The sequence below is a fragment of the Oncorhynchus clarkii genome, chromosome 15, assembly GCF_045791955.1.
Source record: "Oncorhynchus clarkii lewisi isolate Uvic-CL-2024 chromosome 15, UVic_Ocla_1.0, whole genome shotgun sequence".
NCBI lineage: Eukaryota > Metazoa > Chordata > Actinopteri > Salmoniformes > Salmonidae > Oncorhynchus > Oncorhynchus clarkii.
In genome coordinates, this window is record NC_092161.1 from 5,487,372 (window position 1) to 5,499,980 (window position 12,609).

The window sequence follows — 12,609 nt, forward strand, 5'->3', positions numbered from 1 at the left end:
TTATTTAACTAGGCAAGTCAGTTAAGAACAAATTCCTTATTTACAATGACGGCCTACCGAAAGGCGAAACGCCTCCTCCGGGGTTTGGATTAAAAATACAAATCAATAAAATATAAATATAGGACAAAACACACATCATGACAAGAGAGACAACACAACACTACATAAAGAGAGACCTAAAGACGACAGCATAGCAAGGCAGCAACACATGACAACCCAGCATGGTAGCAACACAACACTACATAAAGAGAGACCTAAGACAACAACATAGCATGGCAGCAACACATGACAACACAACATGGTAGCAGCACAACATGACAACAACATGGTATCAGCACAACATGGCAGCAGCACAACATGGCAACAACATGGTAGCAACACAACATGACAACAACATGGCAGCAACACATGACAACACAACATGGTAGCAACACAACATGACAACAGCATGGCAGCAACACATGACAACACAACATGGTAGCAACACAACATGACAACAGCATGGTAGCAACACAACATGACAACAACATGGTAGCAACACAACATGACAACAACATGGTAGCAGCACAACATGACAACAACATGGTATCAGCACAACATGGCAGCAGCACAACATGGCAACAACATGGTAGCAACACAACATGACAACAACATGGTAGCAACACAACATGACAACAACATGGTAGCAACACAACATGACAACAGCATGGCAGCAACACATGACAACACAACATGGTAGCAACACAACATGACAACAGCATGGTAGCAACACAACATGACAACAACATGGTAGCAACACAACATGACAACAACATGGTTAACAACACAACATGACAACAACATGGTAGGAACAAAACATGACAACAACATGGTAGCAACAAAACATGACAACACAGCATGGTAGCAACACAACATGACAACAACATGGTAGCAATACAACATGACAACAACATGGTAGCAACACAACATGACAACAACATGGTAGCAACACAACATGACAACCCAGCATGGTAGCAACATGACAACAACATGGTAGCAACACAACATGACAACACAACATGACAACAACATGGTAGCAACACACCATAACAACAACATGGTAGCAACACAACATGACAACAACATGGTAGCAACACAACATGACAACCCAGCATGGTAGCAACACAACATGACAACCCAGCATGGTAGCATCACAACATGGTAGCATCACAACATGACAACAACATGGTAGCAACACAACATGACAACAACATGGCAGCAGCATAACATGACAACAACATGGTAGCATCACAACATGACAACAACATGGTAGCAACACAGCGTGGTAGCAACACAACATGACAACAACATGGCACCAGCACAACATAACAACAACATGGCAGCAGCACAAAACATGGTACAAACATTGTTGGGCAGAGACAACAGGACAAAGGGGCCTGTGAAGTGAAGAGAATATTCACAGCGAACACACTGGTTCATCCAGAGAAATCTATGTTCAGAATGAAAAATAACCATATCTGGGAATTTGTGCTAAAAAAAATGTATCTCTGTGTGCTGACTGAGGTATGATTATCGTGTTGGTAGGCTGGCATTCAACAGCCTGTTGTTACAACCATCAATGCTCTTCACTGTTCCGCACATAAAATTGGTTATGATTTATCTCCAGGAAAATCTGTGGAATCTGAGAAACAGTTTGAAAGGGCCCTTTATTTCACTGACACTACTAGAGGTCATTGGCCTTCAGTTATCTTTTTTTTTGCCCCAACACTGTGATGGCTTGTCTCTAACCCCTCTGTGACACCGCCAATTCACATTTTCGATTAAACTGCGCTTACTCTGGATTCATTCGAGCATCTTTGGTTCTATTTTCTGTCCTCCGGACACAGTACTGGGAAGGGCAACACTGTTTTCAGTGCATTCATTTCTGTTTTGTTTTGTGAACACACACACACACCCCCCCCCAGCCCATGTGACGACATGAGGCCGTAGCGTCGTCCTGATGCAGGGGGGGTTCCATCATGGCGTCGATGCAGGTAAGACCTACTGACGGAGGATCCCTTTTCATCGGATATCTCCTTTTTTCCCCTCTCTCTTTCTTCCATTTGTTATTTAAAGTCAAGTGAACACATTATTTATTATTTTAATTGTATTATTATGTGTACTGATTTGTTTACTGTGTCACTTCGACGACTGCACCTACCATCAATAGAATAAAACCCCCACTGCACCTGACACAGTGTGTTTTTAATAACTACCTATCGAGCTAAAACGTTATGTGCTCCGTTGGAGACCGTCATTTGCGAGATTACCGGAAGAAAAATCTAGTTATGAGTGTAGTGACATGCCAGCCAGCAGCAGAACTAGCGAAACTGGATAGCGGACTAACGTTACGGTGGTTTGTCTATTTACGGTATGATGTAGTCGTCTGGCTGGGTAAACTTGTCTTGATATTCATTAGGTGGATTAACTAGTTTAATGATGTTACTTCTGCATTCCCTGAAACCTTATCCAGCTGAAACCCTAAATGTTCATATCCAACCCTCTAGTTGCTATCAAAGCCGATGGTAAACACTGCGTAGGCTGTACTAGCTGTAGTGTTAATAACACCGAGCTTTTTGATGTTCATCTTTAAATTAGACGACATTACGAGACATTCAGCTAGCTGTTAGTCTGTCTAGGTCATTGTCTAACAAGGGAAGTACTGACATCTTTGAGGATTGTGTCTCAGATCGGTCGCATCATGTTTACACGAGTAGTTTTCAACTAAAAAGACACCTCCTATTATTCTATTCCAGCTACAGCTGAAACGTGTGTTTTCTATCCTTACAGAAAAGGCTACAAAAGGAACTAATGGCTTTGCAAAATGATCCGCCCCCTGGAATGAAGCTCAATGAGAAAAGTGTCCAGAACACCATCACACAGTGAGTATACATCCAGTAGTATACACCCAATAGTATGCATCCAGTAGTATACACCCAGTAGTATACGCCCAATAGTATACATCCAGTAGTATACACCCAGTAGTATACATCCAGTAGTATACGCCCAGTAGTATACATCCAGAAGTATACGCCCAGTAGTATACATCCAGTAGTATACGCCCAGTAGTGTACACCCAGTAGTATACATCCAGTAGTATACACCCAATAGTATGCATCCAGTAGTATACACCCAGTAGTATACGCCCAATAGTATACACCCAGTAGTATACACCCAGTAGTATACATCCAGTAGTATACATCCAGTAGTATACATCCAGTAGTATACGCCCAGTAGTATACATCCAGTAGTATACGCCCAGTAGTATACGCCCAGTAGTATACATCCAGTAGTATACGCCCAGTAGTATACATCCAGTAGTATACGCCCAGTAGTATACATCCAGTAGTATACATCCAGTAGTATACATCCAGTAGTATACGCCCAGTAGTATACATCCAGTAGTATACGCCCAGTAGTATACGCCCAGTAGTATACATCCAGTAGTATACATCCAGTAGTATACACCCAATAGTATGCATCCAGTAGTATACACCCAGTAGTATACACCCAGTAGTATACGCCCAATAGTATACACCCAGTAGTATACACCCAGTAGTATACATCCAGTAGTATACATCCAGTAGTATACATCCAGTAGTATACGCCCAGTAGTATACATCCAGTAGTATACGCCCAGTAGTATACATCCAGTAGTATACGCCCAGTAGTATACATCCAGTAGTATACACCCAGTAGTATACGCCCAATAGTATACACCCAGTAGTATACACCCAGTAGTATACATCCAGTAGTATACATCCAGTAGTATACATCCAGTAGTATACGCCCAGTAGTATACACCCAGTAGTATACGCCCAGTAGTATACACCCAGTAGTATACACCCAATAGTATGCATCCAGTAGTATACACCCAGTAGTATACGCCCAATAGTATACACCCAGTAGTATACACCCAATAGTATACATCCAGTAGTATACATCCAGTAGTATACGCCCAGTAGTATACATCCAGTAGTATACATCCAGTAGTATACATCCAGTAGTATACACCCAGTAGTATACATCCAGTAGTATACATCCAGTAGTATACATCCAGTAGTGTACGCCCAGTAGTATACATCCAGTAGTGTACGCCCAGTAGTATACATCCAGTAGTATACGCCCAGTAGTATACGCCCAGTAGTATACGCCCAGTAGTATACATCCAGTAGTATACATCCAGTAGTATACATCCAGTAGTGTACATCCAGTAGTATACATCCAGTAGTGTACGCCCAGTAGTATACATCCAGTAGTATACATCCAGTAGTATACGCCCAGTAGTATACATCCAGTAGTATACACCCAGTAGTATACATCCAGTAGTATACATCCAGTAGTATACATCCAGTAGTGTACGCCCAGTAGTATACATCCAGTAGTATACATCCAGTAGTATACGCCCAGTAGTATACGCCCAGTAGTATACGTCCAGTAGTGTACGCCCAGTAGAGTACGCCCAGTAGAGTACGCCCAGTAGAGTACGCCCAGTAGAGTACGCCCAGTAGAGTACGCCCAGTAGAGTACGCCCAGTAGTGTACGCCCAGTAGAGTACGCCCAGTAGTGCACGCCCAGTAGTGTACGCCCAGTAGTGTACGCCCAGTAGAGTACGCCCAGTAGTGTACGCCCAGTAGTGTACGCCCAGTAGTGTACGCCCAGTAGTGTACGCCAGTAGTATACACACAGTAGTATACACACCGTGAGTACACACAGTGAGTACACACAGTGAGTATACACCCAGTAGTATACACCCAGTAGTATACACCCAGTAGTACACATCAGTAGTGTACACCCAGTAGTGTACACCCAGTAGTGTACACCCGTAGTATACATCCAGTAGTATACGCCCAGTAGTATACGCCCAGTAGTGTACGCCCAGTAGTGTACGCCCAGTAGTGTACGCCCAGTAGTGTACGCCCAGTAGTGTACGCCAGGATGCAGCTTGCTGAGGTATGTGGGTATTCATGTCTTGTTTTGTAACACATATCTATAGCGTTGCTCATTGCGAAGAACACAAACACACCAACTACCTGGTCAGTACTCAGTATCAGTATGGACCTATACCTCATAGCTACACACATGCCAGGTACAGGTGGTTAGATATTTTGTACCGATGCGTTTAGGTTGCGTTCGTAAATAATTCACTCTGGCTGTCTCGTTGCCAGTAACACATTTAGTGATTAATCCTAAAGATATCATGGAAACAGCCTAACCAGCTCTGCTAGGACGAGACGATGGTCAGAGGCGTTTTCTCATTTGTCTGGAAGTAGCTAGCCAACGTTAGCTTGTTAGCATGGGTTCTTCAAATTCATTTGATTCGTCTCATGCTTCGTAAACAACCGGTGTAGACCTACTAACTAGTGTGAGTGTAGTGAGGTTAGTATATCAGTGTAGTGTAGTGCGACAGTAGTGTAGTGCGACAGTGTAGTGAGGTTAGTATATCAGTGTAGTGTAGTGAGGTTAGTATATCAGTGTAGTGTAGTGAGGTTAGTATATCAGTGTAGTGTATTGTGACAGTGTAGTGTGACAGAGTAGTGTAGTGTGACAGTATAGTGTGACAGTGTAGTGTAGTGTGACAGTGTAGTGTGACAGTGTAGTGTGACAGTGTAGTGCGAGAGTGTAGTGTAGTGTGACAGTGTAGTGCGACAGTGTAGTGTAATGTGACAGTGTATTGCGACAGTGTAGTGTGTGTGACAGTGTAGTGCGACAGTGTAGTGTGTGTGACAGTGTAGTGTGTGTGACAGTGTAGTGTGTGTGACAGTGTAGTGCGACAGTGTAGTGCGACAGTGTAGTGCGACAGTGTAGTGCGACAGTGTAGTGCGACAGTGTAGTGCGACAGTGTAGTGTAGTGTGACAGTTTAGTGCGACAGTGTAGTGTGACAGTGTAGTGTGACTGTAGTGCGACAGTGTAGTGTAGTGTGACAGTGTGGTGCGACATTGTAGTGTGACAGTGTAGTGTAGTGTGACAGTGTAGTGTAGTGTGACAGTGTAGTGTAGTGTGACAGTGTAGTGCGACAGTGTAGTGTGACAGTGTAGTGCGACAGTGTAGTGTAGTGTGACAGTGTAGTGCGACAGTGTAGTGCGACAGTGTAGTGTGACATTGTAGTGTAGTGTGACAGTGTAGTGTGTGTGACAGTGTAGTGCGACAGTGTAGTGCGACAGTGTAGTGTAGTGCGACAGTTTAGTGCGACAGTGTAGTGCGACAGTGTAGTGCGACAGTGTAGTGCGACAGTGTAGTGTAGTGTGACAGTTTACTGCGACAGTGTAGTGCGACAGTGTGGTGCGACAGTGTAGTGTGACAGTGTAGTGTGACAGTGTAGTGTAGTGCGACAGTGTAGTGCGACAGTGTAGTGCGACAGTGTAGTGTAGTGTGACAGTGTAGTGTGACAGTGTAGTGTGACAGTGTAGTGTGACAGTGTAGTGTGACAGTGTAGTGCGACAGTGTAGTGCAACAGTGTAGTGTGTGCGACAGTGTAGTGCGATAGTGCAGTGCGACAGTGTAGTGTGACAGTGTAGTGTGTGTGACAGTGTAGTGCGACAGTGTAGTGCGACAGTGTAGTGCGACAGTGTAGTGTAGTGCGACAGTTTAGTGCGACAGTGTAGTGTGACAGTGTAGTGCGACAGTGTAGTGTGACAGTGTAGTGCGACAGTGTAGTGTGACAGTTTACTGCGACAGTGTAGTGCGACAGTGTAGTGCGACAGTGTGGTGCGACAGTGTAGTGTAGTGTGACAGTGTAGTGTAGTGTGACAGTGTAGTGTAGTGTGACAGTGTAGTGTGACAGTGTAGTGCGACAGTGTAGAGCGACAGTGTAGTGTAGTGTGACAGTGTAGTGCGACAGTGTAGTGCGACAGTGTGACAGTGTAGTGCGACAGTGTAGTGTGGTGCGACAGTGTGGTGCGACAGTGTAGTGTGACAGTGTAGTGTGACAGTGTAGTGTAGTGCGACTGTGTAGTGCGACAGTGTAGTGACAGTGTAGTGTGACAGTGTAGTTTAGTGTGACAGTGTAGTGTAGTGTGACAGTGTAGTGCGACAGTGTAGTGCGACAGTGTAGTGCGACAGTGTAGTGCGACAGTGTAGTGTGACAGTGTAGTGTGACAGTGTAGTGTGACAGTGTAGTGCGACAGTGTAGTGTAGTGTGACAGTGTAGTGTGACAGTGTAGTGTGACAGTGTAGTGTTTGTGACTGTAGTGTGTGTGACAGTGTAGTGTGACAGTGTAGTGTAGTGTGACAGTGTAGTGTGACAGTGTAGTGTGACAGTGTACTGCGACAGTGTAGTGTAGTGTGACAGTGTAGTGTGACAGTGTAGTGTAGTGTGACAGTGTAGTGCGACAGTAGTGTGACAGTGTAGTGTAGTGCGACAGTGTAGTGTGACAGTGTAGTGTGACAGTAGTGTGACAGTGTAGTTTGTGTGACAGTGTAGTGCGACAGTGTAGTGCGACAGTGTAGTGCGACAGTGTAGTGCGACAGTGTATTGTGACAGTGTAGTGCGACAGTGTAGTGTGACAGTTTACTGCGACAGTGTAGTGCGACAGTGTGGTGCGACAGTGTAGTGTGACAGTGTAGTGTAGTGTGACAGTGTAGTGTAGTGTGACAGTGTAGTGTAGTGTGACAGTGTAGTGCGATAGTGTAGTGTAGTGTGACAGTGTAGTGCGACAGTGTAGTGCGACAGTGTGACAGTGTAGTGTGACAGTGTAGTGTGACAGTGTAGTGTGACAGTGTAGTGCGACAGTGTAGTGCGACAGTGTAGTGCGACAGTGTAGGGTGACAGTGTAGTGTGACAGTGTAATGTGACAGTGTAGTGCGACAGTGTAGTGTAGTGTGACAGTGTAGTGTGACAGTGTAGTGTGACAGTGTACTGCGACAGTGTAGTGTAGTGTGACAGTGTAGTGTGACAGTGTAGTGTAGTGTGACAGTGTAGTGCGACAGTAGTGTGACAGTGTAGTGCGACAGTGTAGTGTAGTGTGACAGTGTAGTGCGACAGTGTAGTGTAGTGTGACAGTGTAGTGTGACAGTGTACTGCGACAGTGTAGTGTAGTGTGACAGTGTAGTGTGACAGTGTAGTGTAGTGTGACAGTGTAGTGCGACAGTAGTGTGACAGTGTAGTGCGACAGTGTAGTGTAGTGTGACAGTGTAGTGCGACAGTAGTGTGACAGTGTAGTGCGACAGTGTAGTGTGACAGTAGTGTGACAGTGTAGTGTAGTGCGACAGTGTAGTGTGACATTGTAGTGCGAAAGTGTAGCGTGAGGGTGGCGCGGCAGTGTATTTTTAGGGTAAGTATTGTAGCATAACTAAATTGGCAGGGAGTGAATAATATAGAATTATTTTAGGTTACTGTGATCTGAATTTGACCAAAGAGTAGCTCTCGTTTTTTTTTGTTTGTTGCAAAACCGTTTTCCCGTTGCAGAGTGCTTTATTCTGTCTGTTTGCTCAAATGGATATTCACAGACTGACAGACGGACTGGTTTGGTTAGCGGCATGCCTCCTTGTTTTAATTCACAGACTGACAGACGGACTGGTTTGGTTAGCGGCATGCCTCCTTGTTTTAATTCACAGACTGACAGACGGACTGGTTTGGTTAGCGGCATGCCTCCTTGTTTTAATTCACAGACTGACAGACGGACTGGTTTGGTTAGCGGCATGCCTCCTTGTTTTAATTCAGACTGACAGACGGACTGGTTTGGTTAGCGGCATGCCTCCTTGTTTTAATTCACAGACTGACAGACGGACTGGTTTGGTTAGCGGCATGCCTCCTTGTTTTAATTCAGACTGACAGACGGACTGGTTTGGTTAGCGGCATGCCTCCTTGTTTTAATTCACAGACTGACAGACGGACTGGTTTGGTTAGCGGCATGCCTCCTTGTTTTAATTCAGACTGACAGACGGACTGGTTTGGTTAGCGGCATGCCTCCTTGTTTTAATTCACAGACTGACAGACGGACTGGTTTGGTTAGCGGCATGCCTCCTTGTTTTAATTCACAGACTGACAGACGGACTGGTTTGGTTAGCGGCATGCCTCCTTGTTTTAATTCACAGACTGACAGACGGACTGGTTTGGTTAGCGGCATGCCTCCTTGTTTTAATTCAGACTGACAGACGGACTGGTTTGGTTAGCGGCATGCCTCCTTGTTTTAATTCACAGACTGACAGACGGACTGGTTTGGTTAGCGGCATGCCTCCTTGTTTTAATTCACAGACTGACAGACGGACTGGTTTGGTTAGCGGCATGCCTCCTTGTTTTAGTTGCGTTTTGATGTCCTTCCCAGTAACAGCCATCCATTCGTGTCTGTTTCAAAACATTGGCTTCTGATATAATCTTTCTCCATGAGAAGCAGCACCCAAGCAAATCAATGGCGCCCGTGTGATTGAGTGCAAACAGAGATACGGTAGCATGTGTTAATGTTTAGTAGCTGTTGTTTATGGAACTGTGTGTGTGAGAGTGAGTTAGTACTCTCTGTCTCTAGATGTTGTTCCTGCCGTGGTGTTGTGGTTCGGGAGGAGGAAGGGAGGGCGACGTTGGTGTTGTGGGTCAGTGTCTTTACACACAGCTGTATGATAGTAGCGTTAGATACCACGGTGTCATGACGTCGCCCGAGTGCGTGCTCCTCGGGCCAATGTAAACAAGGAAAAGACCCATATTAAACTAGTTTAACCCTACCCCCCCCATATTAAACTAGTTTAACCCTACCCCCCCATATTAAACTAGTTTAACCCTACCCCCCCATATTAAACTAGTTTAACCCTACCCCCCCATATTAAACTAGTTTAACCCTACCCCCCCATATTAAACTAGCTTAACCCTACCCCCCCATATTAAACTAGTTTAACCCTACCCCCCCATATTAAACTAGTTTAACCCTACCCCCCCATATTAAACTAGTTTAACCCTACCCCCCCATATTAAACTAGTTTAACCCTACCCCCCCCCCATATTAAACTAGTTTAACCCTACCCCCCCCCCCCATATTAAACTAGTTTAACCCTACCCCCCCATATTAAACTAGTTTAACCCTACCCCCCCCATATTAAACTAGTTTAACCCTACCCCCCCCATATTAAACTAGTTTAACCCTACCCCCCATATTAAACTAGTTTAACCCTACCCCCCCATATTAAACTAGTTTAACCCTACCCCCCCATATTAAACTAGTTTAACCCTACCCCCCTCCCCCCATATTAAACTAGTTTAACCCTACCCCCCCCCCATATTAAACTAGTTTAACCCTACCCCCCCCCCCCATATTAAACTAGTTTAACCCTACCCCCCCCCATATTAAACTAGTTTAACCCTACCCCCCCATATTAAACTAGTTTAACCCTACCCCCCCATATTAAACTAGTTTAACCCTACCCCCCCATATTAAACTAGTTTAACCCTACCCCCCCATATTAAACTAGTTTAACCCTACCCCCCCATATTAAACTAGTTTAACCCTACCCCCCCATATTAAACGAGTTTAACCCTACCCCCCCATATTAAACTAGTTTAACCCTACCCCCCCCCCATATTAAACTAGTTTAACCCTACCCCCCCATATTAAACTAGTTTAACCCTACCCCCCCATATTAAACTAGTTTAACCCTACCCCCCCATATTAAACTAGTTTAACCCTACCCCTCCCCCCCCATATTAAACTAGTTTAACCCTACCCCCCCCATATTAAACTAGTTTAACCCTACCCCCCCATATTAAACTAGTTTAACCCTACCCCCCCCATATTAAACTAGTTTAACCCTACCCCCCTCCCCTCCCCCCATATTAAACTAGTTTAACCCTACCCCCCCCATATTAAACTAGTTTAACCCTACCCCCCCATATTAAACTAGTTTAACCCTACCCCCCCCCCCCCCCATATTAAACTAGTTTAACCCTACCCCCCCCCCCATATTAAACTAGTTTAACCCTACCCCCCCCATATTAAACTAGTTTAACCCTACCCCCCCCCCCCCCATATTAAACTAGTTTAACCCCCCCCCCATATTAAACTAGTTTAACCCCCCCCCCCCCCCCCCCATATTAAACTAGTTTAACCCCCCCCCCCCATATTAAACTAGTTTAACCTGCCCCACTCAAAAAATATTCAAATGTAGTTGCCAGTAGTATAATGTAACATTGCAAATGTCATGTGTAAAGTAGTTATTTTTTTTTCATGTCTTCTTTTGGAACTAAACCTCCCTCCCTCTGCACTGCTTTGAACCACCTTTTGCTTCGTTGTTTTGGTGGTTTGGGCCTCATCTGCTCTGTCAGCAAAGTATTCCCATAGTTTGCTTCTGGAGCCAATTTTGTCAACAAGATGGAGGTATGTTTTCATTAGAAGCCTTGCTGTCTACATTTACTCTCTCGCTTGCTCCTCAAAATTGGCCCGCTGTGTCAGCTGCATGCTGAAGTAGCCTGGCTAGTTTACGACTGAGATTCAGATAAATTACCTGACAGACCTGATCCTCTTAATCCTCGTATGATGCGAGACACATTTTGACAGAAGCACTGAAAGTAACATGACTTCTAGAACAGTGCCGTTTTTCGTGTTCTAGTATAGGAAAAAGTACCGAGGTTTCGGGATACCGTGCAACACTAGTCCAACAGTGTTGCTTCCCCTTTCTATGGCCGCCATATTGTTTCCATGTTATTGACGTAGCGTTACCATGGCGAATAACAACGTTCCTGTGAGCACAAAGCTATGTTAATAGCTGATAATATAAAATTTGAAATGTTTTTATCCTTTTGAAACTTTTGAGTGCCATGTTTACTGTACATTTTGTTGTGTTAAATGGGTTGGCAGGGTAGCCTAGTGGTTAGAGCGTTGGACTAATAACCGAAAGGTTTCATGTTCAAATCCCCGAGCTGGCAAGGTATAAATCTGTTGTTCTGCCCCTGAACAGGCAGTTAACCCACTGTTCCTAGGCCACCATTGAAAATAAGAATTTGTTCTTAACTGACTTGCCTAGTTAAATGAAGGTAAAATAAAATAAAAAATTAACTTTTTAAAAAATTAATGTAAACTTATACTACATGACCAAAAGTATTATTCCAAAAGTTGATTTTCGAAAAAGACGCTCATCGACGTTCATAAGGAGTTGGTCCCCCCTTTGCCGCTCCACTCTTCTGTGAAGACTTTCCACTAGATGTTGGAACATTGCTGCTATAACAGCCTCCACTCTTCTGGGAAGACTTTCCACTAGATGTTGGAACATTGCTGCTATAACAGCCTCCATTCTTCTGGGAAGGCTTTCCACTAGATGTTGGAACGTTGCTGCTATAACAGCCTCCACTCTTCTGGGAAGACTTTCCACTAGATGTTGGAACATTGCTGCTATAACAGCCTCCACTCTTCTGGGAAGGCTTTCCACTAGATGTTGGAACATTGCTGCTATAACAGCCTCCACTCTTCTGGGAAGGCTTTCCACTAGATGTTGGAACATTGCTGCTATAACAGCCTCCACTCTTCTGGGAAGGCTTTCCACTAGATGTTGGAACGTTGCTGCTATAACAGCCTCCACTCTTCTGGGAAGGCTTTCCACTAGATGTTGGAACATTGCTGCTATAACAGCCTCCACCCTTCTGGGAAGAC

At 44.6% G+C, this 12,609-nt stretch overlaps 1 protein-coding gene across 2 annotated transcripts in view; it reads left to right on the top strand.

The window, feature by feature from the left end:
- Positions 1-1,945: 1,945 nt before the first annotated feature.
- The window catches only part of LOC139366876 (probable ubiquitin-conjugating enzyme E2 W-B), a 31,413-nt gene continuing 20,749 nt past the window's right edge, over positions 1,946-12,609 (top strand). The window contains exons 1-2 of one of the 2 annotated variants that reach the window (XM_071104578.1): positions 1,946-2,033; positions 2,830-2,921. In XM_071104578.1, the coding sequence (XP_070960679.1) occupies positions 2,019-2,033; positions 2,830-2,921 (107 nt within the window). In that variant the 5' untranslated portion in view covers positions 1,946-2,018. Of the gene's footprint in view, positions 2,034-2,329; positions 2,411-2,829; positions 2,922-12,609 lie in introns of those variants that run through there. The other variant, XM_071104579.1, reaches the window with a different exon arrangement.